This window comes from Mycothermus thermophilus (assembly GCF_041956435.1).
Source record: "Mycothermus thermophilus strain CBS 625.91 unplaced genomic scaffold VTJ04scaffold_1, whole genome shotgun sequence".
NCBI lineage: Eukaryota > Fungi > Ascomycota > Sordariomycetes > Sordariales > Chaetomiaceae > Mycothermus > Mycothermus thermophilus.
The window spans coordinates 794149-808044 of record NW_027191427.1 but is presented as its reverse complement, the minus strand read 5'-3'; the positions used below and the strand labels follow the sequence as shown (position 1 = coordinate 808044).

The 13896-nt window shown below is 55.5% G+C and overlaps 9 protein-coding genes across 9 annotated transcripts; 5 read left to right on the top strand and 4 right to left on the bottom strand.

Annotated features, from left to right (window-relative positions):
* Positions 1-600: 600 nt before the first annotated feature.
* VTJ04DRAFT_287 (uncharacterized protein) lies at positions 601-1332 on the top strand (the record flags this gene model as incomplete). The annotated part of the gene is made up of 3 exons (XM_069360706.1): positions 601-762; positions 1001-1103; positions 1178-1332. 3 exons carry the CDS (start codon positions 601-603, stop codon positions 1330-1332), a joined length of 420 nt encoding a protein of 139 aa, XP_069222897.1.
* A 407-nt stretch (positions 1333-1739) lies between these two features.
* Positions 1740-2381, bottom strand: VTJ04DRAFT_286 (40S ribosomal protein eS12; the record flags this gene model as incomplete). The annotated part of the gene is made up of 3 exons (XM_069360695.1): positions 1740-1864; positions 1934-2246; positions 2379-2381. 3 exons carry the CDS (start codon positions 2379-2381, stop codon positions 1740-1742), a joined length of 441 nt encoding a protein of 146 aa, XP_069222896.1.
* Positions 2382-3067: 686 nt separating this feature from the next.
* Positions 3068-3765, top strand: VTJ04DRAFT_285 (40S ribosomal protein uS8; the record flags this gene model as incomplete). Its single annotated transcript, XM_069360684.1, has 3 exons — positions 3068-3200; positions 3447-3516; positions 3576-3765. 3 exons carry the CDS (start codon positions 3068-3070, stop codon positions 3763-3765), a joined length of 393 nt encoding a protein of 130 aa, XP_069222895.1.
* A 16-nt stretch (positions 3766-3781) lies between these two features.
* Positions 3782-3985, bottom strand: VTJ04DRAFT_284 (uncharacterized protein; the record flags this gene model as incomplete). The annotated part of the gene is made up of 1 exon (XM_069360673.1): positions 3782-3985. The coding sequence occupies one exon, from the start codon at positions 3983-3985 to the stop codon at positions 3782-3784; it is 204 nt and encodes a 67-aa protein (XP_069222894.1).
* A 388-nt stretch (positions 3986-4373) lies between these two features.
* Positions 4374-6572, top strand: VTJ04DRAFT_283 (uncharacterized protein; the record flags this gene model as incomplete). Its single annotated transcript, XM_069360662.1, has 1 exon — positions 4374-6572. One exon carries the CDS (start codon positions 4374-4376, stop codon positions 6570-6572), a length of 2199 nt encoding a protein of 732 aa, XP_069222893.1.
* An 889-nt stretch (positions 6573-7461) lies between these two features.
* VTJ04DRAFT_282 (uncharacterized protein) lies at positions 7462-9074 on the bottom strand (the record flags this gene model as incomplete). Its single annotated transcript, XM_069360651.1, has 2 exons — positions 7462-8747; positions 8804-9074. The coding sequence occupies 2 exons, from the start codon at positions 9072-9074 to the stop codon at positions 7462-7464; spliced, it is 1557 nt and encodes a 518-aa protein (XP_069222892.1).
* A 416-nt stretch (positions 9075-9490) lies between these two features.
* On the top strand, positions 9491-9934 carry VTJ04DRAFT_281 (uncharacterized protein; the record flags this gene model as incomplete). The annotated part of the gene is made up of 3 exons (XM_069360640.1): positions 9491-9494; positions 9612-9766; positions 9827-9934. The coding sequence occupies 3 exons, from the start codon at positions 9491-9493 to the stop codon at positions 9932-9934; spliced, it is 267 nt and encodes an 88-aa protein (XP_069222891.1).
* A 37-nt stretch (positions 9935-9971) lies between these two features.
* Positions 9972-10767, bottom strand: VTJ04DRAFT_280 (uncharacterized protein; the record flags this gene model as incomplete). The annotated part of the gene is made up of 4 exons (XM_069360629.1): positions 9972-10051; positions 10125-10424; positions 10501-10618; positions 10699-10767. 4 exons carry the CDS (start codon positions 10765-10767, stop codon positions 9972-9974), a joined length of 567 nt encoding a protein of 188 aa, XP_069222890.1.
* An 892-nt stretch (positions 10768-11659) lies between these two features.
* On the top strand, positions 11660-12630 carry VTJ04DRAFT_279 (uncharacterized protein; the record flags this gene model as incomplete). Its single annotated transcript, XM_069360617.1, has 2 exons — positions 11660-11828; positions 11900-12630. 2 exons carry the CDS (start codon positions 11660-11662, stop codon positions 12628-12630), a joined length of 900 nt encoding a protein of 299 aa, XP_069222889.1.
* Positions 12631-13896: the final 1266 nt, after the last annotated feature.

Genomic DNA, 13896 nt, shown 5'->3' with positions numbered 1-13896 from the left:
TATGATTCCAGGGTTGAGTGGTATGCCGCCCTCTTTTTATTCTTATTTTGTTTCTTCTTTTTTCTTCGTTGCTTAATAGTCTGGTAGGTAGCATAGCGTGGTTTCTGGGATACAGTTGCTTGTTTTTTTGGTTGTTGTGTTGTTCGTTTGGCGTCCGTTCTTGAGTGTGTTAGGGGGAGGATGGGAACGGATACCTATAGAGATGTGTGGGTTTTTGTTGTTTAAATGTCATGATGCTATACGTACTAGTACTTATTATCAATCCGAGCTTTCCACAATATCTTGATGGAGTGTGAGATGAAGATGACTCAGTGTAAACAGTCGGTTGTACGGAGTATCTGGCGTTTCTTTGAAGTGAGAGACGAGCCGAAGCTATGAAGCCAACGTCACACCCAACCCTAACCCACTCATCATTTGAGGGCCATGAGAGAGGGGCAATACACTGCCTTTCATCCCCCACGTGAATGCTCTCACCTCACCTCAGACCGAAGTCAATCCTGAGCGTGAGATCACCACCACCAAACACCCCTGGCCCAACCACCTAAGTAAGGTAAAAAGAAAGAAGGAGAAAACACTCGACTCGACGACGACGACAACACAATGGGCAAAGACAAGAAACCTCAACCCTCCAAAAAGGACTCGAAAGACGACAAGGGCGGCAAGGCGGCCGGGGGCAAGAAGGGCAAGAACGACAATGCCGAGGACAGTGGGAAGGCTACCAAGTTGAAGGGAGCGCAGAGCATTAATGTTCGGCATATCTTGGTATGTACATACAGGAGTATCCCCTCTCACCAACACCTACAGCCTACACCTACTCCTTACTTCACTTCATATCTGCTTGGTATTTCTTTTTGTGCTTGACTCAGGTCAGGCAAGCTGCCATACATACCTGGCTACCTACCTGTCCACATCCACACTAATCTGGGACTCTCAGAAGTGTGTATGTAGTTACCTATTTTTTGCTGATGTGGCTGACGGTGGTGTTGTTCAACAATAACAGTGCGAAAAGTTCAGCAAAAGCGAGGAGGCCATGCAGAGGCTCAAGAACGGTGAGAGTTTCGACAAGGTGGCCAAGGAGATGTCGGAGGATAAGGCAAAGGCTGGTAAGTTTCTCTGTTTCTCTCTCTCTTCTCTACAGGCTTAGATGGTCACGGACATGCTCACACACATCCTCCAGGAGGCTCTCTCGGGTGGCAGTCCAAGGGGAATTTGGACCCCAAGTTCGAGGAGGTGGCCTTCAACCTTGCTCCAAGCACCGTCAATCAACCAGTGTATGAAAGGGTCAAGACACAGTTTGGCTATCACATCATCATGGTCGAGGGCCGCAAATAGTAGTACGCATGCAGAGAACAAGAAAAAGAGAATTGGTGCCAACCGGACGCCCAGTGTGGCGGGGTGTCTTTTTTGTATTTTTGGTCTCGCCGAGTCCTCCATGCTATGCAATGATGGGGTAACCGCGCCACCGCGAGGTTCCTACTGCCATTCCGCCGTCCGTTTTCCGTGTGTCCGTTTTCCCAGCCAGCGAAATGAACCCGAGTCAACCCGAGCAACATGTCATCGTCATCATCAGGCCGTTTCGTGCCGGCCGTCGTAGAAGAACAACCCTGCCCGAAACTCCAGCCGTCGTGTTGTTACCCATCCATCTCCTCGTCATCATCCATCCCAATCCGGAGGGCGGAAATGCCGAGAGACCCCTTTGCCTGCTTTGGTGGTTGCATGTGCGGACGCCGACGACCCCTTTACGCCTCCTGCTGGAAGTAGTTGAGGAGGATGGAGCGCTCCTGCGACTCCTCACCCCAGTCCTTGACCACGACACAAGAGCAGTTGACAACCTTGCGGGCGTTGCCCTCACGGTCGAGGACGCCTGTACGTGTCATGGTTAGCACCATCCCATCCATATCATGTCTTGTCCTGTTTCTTCGGGATCACTCACAAAGGCCAGCCCACTCGCCGAGCTGCTTGCCATCGGGGACCTTGATGAGGGGAATCTTGTGCTCCGAGCAGAGGGCGATGACGAGCTTCTTGTAGGCCTCCTCCTCGCAGGACTCGTTGAGGACGCACATGTGAGCCTGGCGGCGGTCGAGGGCCTTGGAAGCCTCGCGCAGGCCGCGGGCAAGGCCGTCGTGCATCAGGGAAAGCTTGAGCACGCCCTTGAGCGCGTCAAGCACCGACATCTGGCCCTTGGTGGCCTCGGCCGACACCTCGACCTCCTCGGCGCCGGGGGCGTTGGTCTCTTCTACGTCCGACTGTGTAAAGTTATGTGTTAGCGCGGGGTTGCTTTTGGGTTTGGAATTGTAGATATTGTTGCCAGCAAGGAAAACATTGTCGGTGTTGGCGAAGAATGATGGATGGATTGGGCATGGGATGGGCTGGCTTACCATCTTGACGTTGTGTGTTGCGGTAAGCTGTCGGTTACGATCCTCGAAGAGTTGAAGTTGGTTGATGGGGAAGAGGGATCTTTTTTTTTCTTCGTGGGTTGGAGGGAGCGAAGTTCAAGGACGGAATTCCAGGTTGTGTGTGGCCTGGACGCCCCACCCAATTGGATTTGTGTGGTGGTTGCAATTCGACGGCAGAAAACGCACTAGTACCGATTTGGACAGGCCTAAAACCAATTCAGGTCGTTAGGGCAAGTTTCCACTGCCGTGCACGGACCACCACACCTCGAAATTCCTAGTCCATTTTTCTGGTGGTGAACTTTTGCAACTTCCAGCTCCTCCTCGACTCGACCTGATCAGCATCACCGGCATCAAGCAGGCAACCCACCACCCTCGAGGTATGTAGTAAACTCCCAACCGCCAAAATGACTCGTCAACAGGAAGATGCCTTTCGCGAAGGCCAAGGAGAGGCATCACAGGCAGGTTGAATCAAATGGTCAACCAACCCGTGATACCCTCTTCCTCATCGGCAACTGAGCAGGCAGAACCCTCTTGCGACCGTCAATGAGGGCACTCTCCACGCTCATCGAGCCTCGGAAGGCTAACATTGGCGCGATTTCGTCTTCGCTGGCAGATACCTCATTTCTACGTAACGATTTGAGAATCTCCCCCCTCTCGACAACACCGCCAAAATGGTCCGCACCTCCGTCCTGCACGATGCTCTGAACAGCATCAACAACGCCGAGAAGGCCGGCAAGCGCCAGGTCCTGATCCGCCCCTCCTCCAAGGTCATCGTCAAGTTCCTGCAGGTCATGCAGCGCCACGGTATGCCACGCCCTTTTTTCCGATGACGACGACCACAGGCAGCTCCAGCGGAACGCACAAGACCCTCAGCACCCTAAAAACTTCGGCATGATAACTAGGCTTCGGTCTCGTCTGCTCCACGATCGACGCCCTTTAAGTTGCCGAGAAATTAAACACCAATGCGAGGGTCTTACACGTTTCCGGGGCTTGCCTGTATCGGCAAATGTTTAATCTCGCGCAACATTTTGCTGACAAGTTGCTGTCTAGGCTACATTGGCGAGTTTGAGGAGGTCGACAACCACCGCAGCGGCAAGATCGTTGTCCAGCTCAACGGCCGGTCAGTAACTTCTTTTTCCCATCCAGACATTGAAAGCTGGTCACTGACACTGTCTGTAGCCTGAACAAGTGCGGTGTCATCTCTCCCCGCTACAACGTCCGTCTCGCCGAGCTCGAGAAGTGGGTTGTCAAGCTTCTGCCTGCCCGTCAGTTCGGCTATGTCATCCTCACCACCTCGGCTGGTATCATGGACCACGAGGAGGCCCGTCGCAAGCACGTTGCTGGCAAGATCATTGGCTTCTTCTACTAGACAAACAAACCAAAAGTTAAATGAGAGACGAGCGGATTTGAGGAGAGACCCAAAAAGCACAAAAGTCTGTTTTGCCCGTTCGGGCGTGGGATTTAACTGCGTTTGATGATACCCCTTGAGTGAATAGATCGGCCGGCATTGTGGACCCATGGCCGCAGTTGTCAAACGTGATCTGGCGTCTGCATGGAGGGCTCGGTGACATGCAAACTCTTGAAGTCATTACCTTGTTGCTTCCTCGGCGTTATTCCCAGTTCCACATACATGGAAGTTGCAGGTCAGACATGATGGAAGACCTTTTGACGTATTCGAGTCATGGCAGGGTTGGCCCGTCACCGTGTCACTCTCAAACCAAACAAATCTCCCTGTTCAGGAGTGTAAATAAGACCTCAGTCCTTAACCTCACCACCCTCACCGTTCATCTAACCTAGAACCTGTCCCCTACACTCTACACAATCCTTCGTATTTCCTACTAATCATGAATACGCACCTTGTATCCCGACCATGAGAGACTCAGGGCCCAATTGAGAACCTTGACTCCAGCATCAAGATAAACCAACAACTGCCAGGTACCGACGGAGTACATATATACATCCAGATCAAGCATCAAAATGCGACGAGTGATTTCAACCATACTCCCCTGCCTCCGGACCCTGGGCTCCCTAGCAGTCTTTGCCCTCATCATCGCCACCACCCTCCTCATATTCGAAATCACCAACCCCGGTCCCCGCGGGCGCAACCACAGAAACAGTCGCTTCAAGCTCCTCCCGCTGGATTTACCCACCCCGTCCTCTTCCGACTCCCCCAATCTCAACGACATCCAAGCTACCAACCCCCACCAACCGATCGTCACCCTCCCCTCCGGCATCCGGGGTACCCTCCCCCCTCCGCTCCCGGATGCCGCCATCCATCCGATCCATCAGCTTATTGTCTCGGCCGAAGCTGAGTTTGACGCCCTCGTAGCGAGACAGTCGAAGACTTTGGAAGAAGCGGTCCGCGAATACCGCCGCAGATATGACGGCCTGCCTCCGCCGCCGCATTTCGACAAGTGGTTCGCCTTTGCAAAAGAGAGGGGCGTGGTGTTGGTGGACGAGTTTGATACCATCCACGACCTGCTCGCGCCGTTTTGGGGCTTGCGGCCGGGGACGGTGCGCAAGAGGGCACGGGAAGCGATTAGTAGTAACCTGGAGAACCAGATTTTGGGAATTATGATCAGGAATGGACGGGTGGTGGAGGCGACGGAGGTGGAGGAGGGGAGGGAGTGGATGCGAGAGGCGATCGTGGAGATGATGCAGGGGTTTGTACGGTGGTTGCCGGATTGTGAGTTGGGGTTTAATTTGATGGATGAGCCGCGGGTGGTGGTGTTGGGGGAGGAGATGGAGGGGTTGGTGAGGACGGGGAGGGAGAGGATGAGGAGGGCAGGGAGGAGGGTTGCTAATGGGGGGGTGAGGAACGAGTTTACGCGTCCGGCGGACGGTGAGAAGGAGGATGATGGGGGGTTGTTGGGGATTGGGACTACCCGGGCTGTTGATGCTGAGGAGGGGTTTGGAGAGGTGGTCGAGGGGAGGACAAGCATGTTCATCACTGCGTCGCGGCGGAATGTTTGGCCGGATTCCAGGATGGCGTGTCCCCCGTCTTCGCCGGCACGGATCGTGGAAGAGGAAGTGGACGGGTACGACGACGTGGCGACGTACGCTGTCGGCCCGCTGGGCGGGTTCGTCAGAAACTGGACGGCCATGTCGGACGTGTGCCTCTCCCCGTCCGTACGCGAGCGGCACGGCTTCTTCCAAAGCCCGAATGCATATTCGGTGGTCAAGCATCTTGCGCCGGTGTTCTCGCAGAGCAAGGTCTCGACGTACGCCGACATCCTGTACCCCTCGCCGTGGTACTGGGTGGGGATGGTAGAGTACGACGAGGAGGAGGATTGCGAGTGGGAGGAGAAACTGGATAGTCTGTACTGGCGGGGGTCGACGACCGGAGGGTATGCGAAGGGGGAGGGGTGGAGAAGGCACCATCGGCAGAGGTTGGTGATGAGGTTGAACTCGAAGACGGAGGAGGTGTTGATTTTGAGTCCGCCGGGCTCTGGGTCCTCAACTGCCACCTCTTCCCTCTCCTCCTCCTCCCAAACCACCTCAACTCCAGCAGGAGCAACAAAAGTGAAAGAAGAAGAATGGACCCCTCAACCCCTCCCCCTCTCCCGCCTCTCACACATCTTCAACCTTTCCTTCACCCACATCGGCCAATGCTCCCCCTCCGCCTGCTCCTCCCAATCCGCGCTTCTACCCTTGTCCCCATACGTCCCGCAATCCGCCGCCTACCGGCACAAGCACGTCCTTGACGCGGACGGCAACGCCTTCTCGGGCCGCTTCTACGCGCTCCTGCGCAGCCGCTCGCTCGTGTACAAGTGGGCCGTGTTTCGCGAGTGGCACGACGACGGGTGGCTGCGGCCGTGGGTACATTTTGTTCCCATGAGTTTGGCGGGAGGGGAGTGGGTGGAGGTGGTGAGGTATTTTGCTTTGGGTGGCGGTAGTGGAGGAGGAGGAGGAGGAGGAGGAGGAGGGGGAAGTGGGGATGGGGAGAGGAATGAGAAGGAGAAGAAGAAAGCAGATGGTCGGAGGGGGAAGAGGGAATGGTTTCCTTATACTTTTTCTTCGACGAACAAGGAAGAGAAAGCAAAAGACCCGGCCTCCTCACCCTTAGGCGGACCCAAAGTGGCCGAGAGGTTGGCAAACCAAGGACGGGAGTGGGCGAACAAGGCATTGAGGAGGGAGGATATGGAGGTGTGGTTCTTCCGGCTGCTGTTGGAGTAAGTTCATATTCCCAGGCGCTTTCTTGTCATTTTGTTGCTTTCCCTCCAGCATTCCCTTCTGAGGAACATGGGCATCAACCAGCCCGAGATATTCGCTAACAACAGCAACTAAACAACAGATACGGTCGCGTAATCGACGATAACAGGGAGAATATCGGATTCGTCGGTTGATGCTGCATCTATATCCCGGCACGATCCATCCCGGCTTAAGCGCAGCAAAGCGTGTCTGGGATGGGGATCACATCTCAAGGCTTCTAGAGACTCAAGTCCTGGAGGCTGGAGTCCTGGAGTTTGATTCCCTCTCGTTGAATTCAGTGTTTATGGGACGGTCTGGATGAGCTCTTTACTACAAGCGAATAAGTCGGACTCGACTGGGTTATTGATACCCCCTTTGAGCGGCGTCATGAGGATGGTTTATGGTTATGGACAAGCGGCGTTGAGGTTGGGTTGTTTAGTATTGATTTCTTATGGCGGCAGCGAGAGTAGTTGATGATGGGCATGAAAAACCTACAGCGCACATAATAATATTAGCCTGGCATGTCAAACTGGTTCGGCATCACCATGGCATTCAGCAGACACACGACGAGGGAAATTGTCAGATGAACTGGTTTGCATTTGTGTCCCCGATCAACCTTCAACTCCCTGTTCCCTATATGCGCAGATCCATACCCTCCCCCTCCCAGAGTCCTAGTTATTAGCTAGGTAACTAGCCCTGTGATCATTTTTGATACTAAATGACCAGCCAACTGAACCAACTCCATGCTCCCCAAATGCAGTCACGTCCTGTCCTGTACCTACTGTCCCGAGCGAACTCCCATCTCCCACCCACAAACAACAGCAATATTAGTTCTACACACAGAGAGAGATTCTTCCCTTCATACCCCCGCCCACTACTCATCCTCCTCCCCCTCAGCATCCTCCTCCTCCTGCTGACTCCGTCCCCCATTCGGCTCCGGGCTGGCAGCCGCATAACCGCGCTCGCTCTCCTCGTCATCACTCCTCCTTCTCCTGTAGTGGTGGTGATCCTCCTCTTCCTCCTCGCCTTCAGCATCCTCATCACCGTCCTCCCTCCCACGCCTGCGTTGCTCACGACCACCTTCCTCCTCCTCCTCTTCGTACTCATCCTCAGGCAAATCCCCCACCGGCTGCAACTTGTAGCGCAACAGCTCGGCCTTGAGCTCCTCGCTCGGCTCGCCGACCTTGACGTGCAGCTCGTCCACATGCTCCTCCTCGTCGTCGGGCGGGAGCGGGATGCCGATGGTGCGCGCAATGTTCTTGGTGCGCTGGTTGCGGATGGTGGTCCGCTGCATGACGGGGTAGTAGTAGACCGCCTTTTGCGCGGAATCGTCGCTGCGATGGCGCGGCTCGCCCGACTCGTCGTCGCGGAACGCGAGGATCACCTCGTTGTCGTACTTGTTGTCGTGGTCCATCTCCTTCTCCTGGGCGGTCTCATAGGCGCGCACGCGAGGGAAGCGGAAGAAGCCGTTGCGGTGGGTGTAGAGGGACTTGTCGTCGCGGTCGGGGCGGTCGACATCGAACATGGCGCGGAAGTTCTCGCCCGTCTTTGCGTCAATCGGCAGGAAGAAGTCATAGTTCATCATCTGCGAGGGCTTGGGCATTGACGTCGGGTCGCGCTCCCACGCCGCGCGCGCGGCTTCGTAGGCTTGCTCCTCTGCCGCGGTCCGTTCGATGGGCTTGAAGATGCCCGACAGCAGACGCGTGTCGTACTGGTCGCTCGCGGTGACGGGGTTGGTGGCGAACTTGACCGTCACGTAGGCGCCGGAATCCGGGAAGGCTTCGAGGTCGGGAAGGACGGGGAAGGCGTCGACGACCTTGAGGTTGCGCTTCGACGGGTGCTTAACCCGCGAGCGGTCGGCCAGCTGGGCGGCGGCGATCTCGAAGCTGCGCTCGATGCGGCGGCGGATCCAGTCGGGGGTGCCCTTGTCGGGCTCGGGAGAGGCCTTGCGCTTCTCGGGGCGCTTGGCGGCGGTGGACTTGAGGAAGACGCTGTGGTCGACGGGCTTGGGCTTGATCTGGACCGATGAGATGTACTCGGTACGGCGGAGGAAGGACACGGCGGTCTCGCCCAGCTTGGGCTTTCCGAGGGTGGAGAGCGGGCGCAGAAGTGGACGGTCATGGGGATGGACGGGAGGGGCCACGGCGGGCGCCTGGATGGCTGGGGAGAGGGTTGTCAGTCGGAGGCGGAAAGGGATTGAGTCCAACTAGACCTACAGCTCTCGTCGCCGTCAAAGACGCCAGGCATGCCCACAAGGTCCAGAGGCATGCCCAGCTCGGCATCGGCCTCAATGTTCAGGGGCTGCTCGCGGGCCAGGCGAGAAGCGAAGCCGGGAGCGGTGTACTGGCCGCTGGCGAGGCCGGTGTTGGGAATGTCGAGGAGTTTGGGGGGGATCGGGGGCGGAGGCAAGGCATTGGAGTAGCGTATCCTCGCAATGTAATCCTGATGGATCATGCGCTCGCCGTTTCGCGACTGTGAGGACGACATTGTGTCGGATATGGCGGGATTTTGGGGGTTGGGAGATGGAAGGGGAGAAGTCGGAGAGTTTGTTGATTTCAAAAAGTTTAAGTGAGCTTAAGAGGAAAGACGAGGCGCGGCTCGTCGCGCAGCTCGGGTGTTGGCGGTGCCAAGACTTCGGGTCCTGGGGTTAGGGATGGGTGTGCTATTGTTGGTCTCTCATTCTCTCCTATTGTTGACGTCAACAAGCTGCGACAATAGGCAATAGGGACAATGGCACACAAATAAACGTCTTGAAGGTCAAAAACAAGAGGGGAAAATGTGGAAAGGGAAAATAGAGCCCTGGTTGACTCGAAAAACGAAACAATCGAGGGTGGTTCGCTGTCCCCAAGTCCTAAGATACTTACCTCTGTCCAGCTCAGGAGTCAAGTTAAACCTGCATCAAGATGCGTTTGTCAGGAAGACTAAGATTTCCATCCCGTCTGGTCGACCAGAAGCCTGCCACCTCATGGACGAGACAGCCCAAAATTCGAACATAAGGCGAAGCTAAATATTACGTCCCCCCAGCCGCGTGGGTCGTTCCTAGATTCGAGAACCACCACACAAACGGCCTCCGGGGGATTAATACAAGGACGTACATCGAGACAACCCGTTTTCCGCGCGCGCTTTGTAAGTTTCACATCCCTTTCCAGAAACCCCCTCCCATCCGGTCCGTCATCGTCGTGAGTTGAACCCCGAGCCATGCACGTTTCATAAAACACATACATTTCCGAACCCCCCAGTCTATTTCACCCGTACCCATCCTGTCTGTCGTTGATCTTGATTTGAAACCAGCCTCGCCAGTCAGCCAGAAAAGCAATTCGCAAACACCCCGCTCCCGTAAAGAGTGACGTCTTGTTTCGTGGTTGTACGTGTGGGCGGCGGCTCTTAGCTCTTGGTGTAGCGGGCCTTGCCGACGGTGAAGGGCACGTAGCGGTACTTGATCATGTGCTGGATTTGCTTCCTCACTGTAGCAGAGACACGATCCATCAGCATACTGTTCTAGAGTTGCGAAGTGCCAAGAAAACGGGGATTACTCACTCGTCAGGATGAAGAGCATAAACCAGTACATGACCAGCACGGGCCAGAAGACAGGCACGTTGAAAATCTCAAACCACGAGCAGACAAACGAGATGACAATGGCCCGGGAAGCGGCATGCCAGAACTTGAACTCAGGCAGGCGGCGGATGAAGGGGCGGAACTCGTCGTCCTGCTTGGTGGGGAGAGTGCCGATGGAGCCGTCCTCCATATCGTTGTCGAGCGCATCGTTGGACGGGTCGAACTTGGGCTGGAGGAAGGCAAGGAAGAGGTTGAGGAGGTAGATGCCGAGGGCGTATGCGACTGGGGTGGGGAGCTAGTTAGTGGGCAGTTGGGACGACTAAGGAGGGGCGGACGAAGGGCAGCAAAAAGGACATACCGATATACCAGCCCTGGGCGATAAAAATGCGCAGGAAGAAGATGATCAGGCCGACGCCGGTGCCGATCCAGCGGTAGAGGACGTAGGGGGTGGACTTGTCGAGGAGGGCTTGGTATTGCTGGCGAGGGAAGAGATGTTAGCATACTTTGTCTGGATGTCTGGCGCATTGTCTTTTGCTTGTCGCGCAATGATTCATACCCTCTGCAGCCGGCTTGTGTGGGCAGCGGCGACGCCAAAGGGCGTTTGAGGCTCATCTGGGACGTCCATGGTGGTTGGTTGTGGTGTTGAGTTGAGGGTGCGCTTCGCTATGTCGCTGGACTGAGATGAGAAGGAAGATGGGCGCGGATTGTTCGGATGCGGATGGTCAGGGGGGGCAAAGTCACAAGTTGGGCTGCCTCGTGGATGGCAGAAGTGACCAGGCTGTTCCAGGAGAACAAGGCGCTGAGGGATGACGGGGGAGAGTTCGAGGATGGATGGTGGATGGATGGGCGGACTGGTTGGCTGGTTTGAGTTGGACACTTTCACTTTCGTCGTGTCAATGTCGCTTCGAATGTCTTGGGTCTCAGCCTCCAGTGAGCCACGCAATGAGGTGCTTGGGTGCTTCAGCGGACTTTAGGGGCTTGAAATTTCTGTGGCACAGCCTTGGAAGTGGACCGGAAAGAGGCAAGTGGGTCTGTTCCTGGCTTGGCATGGGGGTGGAATCAGGTGGGTCTCCTCCCGTCCGCTGTCCGTTCCAGAGCGGGCTCCAGGGTTCGGTTTCAGGTCTTGGCAGCGGCAGTTCGGGGAAGAGTGACGTCGTTCCAGGAAGAGCAAGCAACAAAACACACCGAGTCCGGACAGCGCTGGCAGAGAACAATTCCAGCAATTGAGGCCGGAAATGGCGATATTTTGGATCTCGATATTTCTGAATTCCCTCTGAAGCATCTCTCATTTTTACAGTAATTTTTTACTCGGGATTCAAGCTGTTCTGGAGTGTGCCTTGCACCCGGAGCTGTGGATGCAACATGCAGCTCTCACATGGGCTTAAACCGAGGATAACCTGCAGCTAAGACCGACGACAACTCCCGTCTTTACTCTCTCCTCCACTTCAAGTCCACCTCTTCCACTCCAACACTCGCCAACTCCAACTCCCACCTGCACACCACTGTCCGTATCCAAAATGAACGCCGCCGCCCTCCGATTCACCGCCCTCCGCAACCTGCGGCCCGTCGCCTCGCGCATCCAGCCCAACCCCCTCCCCCGCCTCGTCACCCGCTCATTCTCGGCTTCGGCTCCCACAAACTATGAATACATCCAAGTCTCTGAGCCACGTCCCGGCGTCGGCCAAGGTATATATATAAAATACCTAAATAACTAAACCCACCTCCAGCAACCAACGCCACTAACCCCCTCCCCTTAGTAACCCTCAACCGCCCCAAAGCCCTCAACGCCCTCTGCACACCCCTCATCTCCGAGCTCAATGCCGCCCTGCAAGACTTCCAGAGCTCCGACTCCATCGCCGCCGTCGTCCTCACCGGCAGCGAGCGCGCCTTCGCCGCGGGTGCCGACATCAAGGAGATGGCCCCATTGACCTTCAGCGCCGCCTACCGCGGCAACTTTATCGAGTCCTGGTCCCTCCTCACCACCGCCCTCAAGAAACCCCTCATTGCCGCCGTCTCCGGCCACGCCCTCGGCGGCGGCTGCGAGCTCGCCCTGATGGCCGACATCCTCTACTGCACCAAGACGGCCAACTTTGGCCAGCCCGAGATCAAGCTCGGCACGATCCCCGGCGCGGGCGGCAGCCAGAGGCTGACGCGGGCGGTGGGCAAGGCGAAGGCGATGGAGCTGATCCTGACGGGGAAGAGCTTTACCGGCGAGGAGGCGGAGCGGTGGGGGGTCGCGGCAAGGACGTTTGAGAACTACGAGGAGCTGCTCAAGGGGGCGCTGGACACGGCCGAGGTGATTGCCGGGTACTCGCGGGTGGCGGTGCAGGCGGCCAAGGAGGTGGTGAACAAGAGCCAGGATCTGGCGCTGCGGGATGGCGTGGAATATGAGCGGCGCGTGTTCCATGCGCTGTTTGGCAGTCAGGATCAAAAGATTGGGATGAAGGCTTTTGCCGAGAAGAAGAAGCCTGAGTGGAGTCATCAGTGAGGGAAGAGTTGGTGTTGAGAGGTGTTTAAAGGAAGGGGGATTGGTTTATGTGTTGTTGGGTTGTTTGGAAAAACAATGGAGGGGATTGTGTGTCGATACGAGTCACCGCTGGTCATTGTATCCAAAGCCAGCTTGCATTTCGAAGAAAAAAGACGACCGAGATATAAATTCGCTACCTACGGCCTGCTCCAAGTTCCACACTTCCTTCGGGTATACATACCTAACCTTACTAACTGCCTGACATCATCTTTTTATAGCGGCTCAACACCAACTTACTGCGCTGACAATAGCAAACCATATACTCCTCCTAATCTCCCCACCGACAGTGATACCGCGTTACCAGCGACCTGCATCCTCAATACCCAACCATGTTCGACCTTATAATCATCTTTGGTCTCCTTCTCGGCCTAGCCGGGCTGGGATTCCTCGCCATCTTCGGAGTCTGCGTGTGGGATTGTAAGCGGACCAGGGATCGTAAGAAATCTGCGCAGAACGACCAAAATCAAGGAGGAGACACTGCGGTTTAACTACTTAAGTTCCTACCCGAGATGAAGGAAGGCCGAGTGGAGTCGCTAGCAAAGACAGGTGGTGATGTTGAAAGGTATTAAAAGAGGCTTGAATTATGTTACCTTTTTCGGGAGGTAGCGGAGGATTGTGTGCTGTTAAACACCTAGGGTAGTTAACGGGTCTTGCTGTTCTTTTAACCCCAAAAGCCAGCTAGCAGTTGAAAAAGGAATAAAGAGGACCAAGATATGAGTCTGTTACAATCTGCCCCAGGTTCCATGACTGTCCAGATACATATAACTTCACCAACTCCCCTACAGGATTCCCTTACTCTATCAACCCAACATCAATTTATACCTACTCTTACACTAGCAAACCATCCTCTCCTTTTATATCACCGCCGGCAACTCTCCCGCCTTGCCTGCCAGTCACCTACTACACCCTTAACACAACCACCACCACTATGACCGACTCACTCGTCGTTATTCTCGTGGCAGTCCCAGTAGGGGCTTTTGCCCTGTTCGTCTGCTGCATCTGCATGCGGCAGTGCGTAAAGATCGAGAAACACAACAGGCATGTGCTAGAAAATCAGAATCGAGCAGGAGGAGGAGGCATGACAACTTAATGAGTTCTCCGAGATACCTATGGAAATGAATGGAGACGTGGGAGACAGGGAATTGGTTTCCGGGTTACAAAACCGGCATAGACGGATAGACGGAGAAGTTTAAGTTCATACAGCGAGCCAGCAAGACTTTTTTTCCA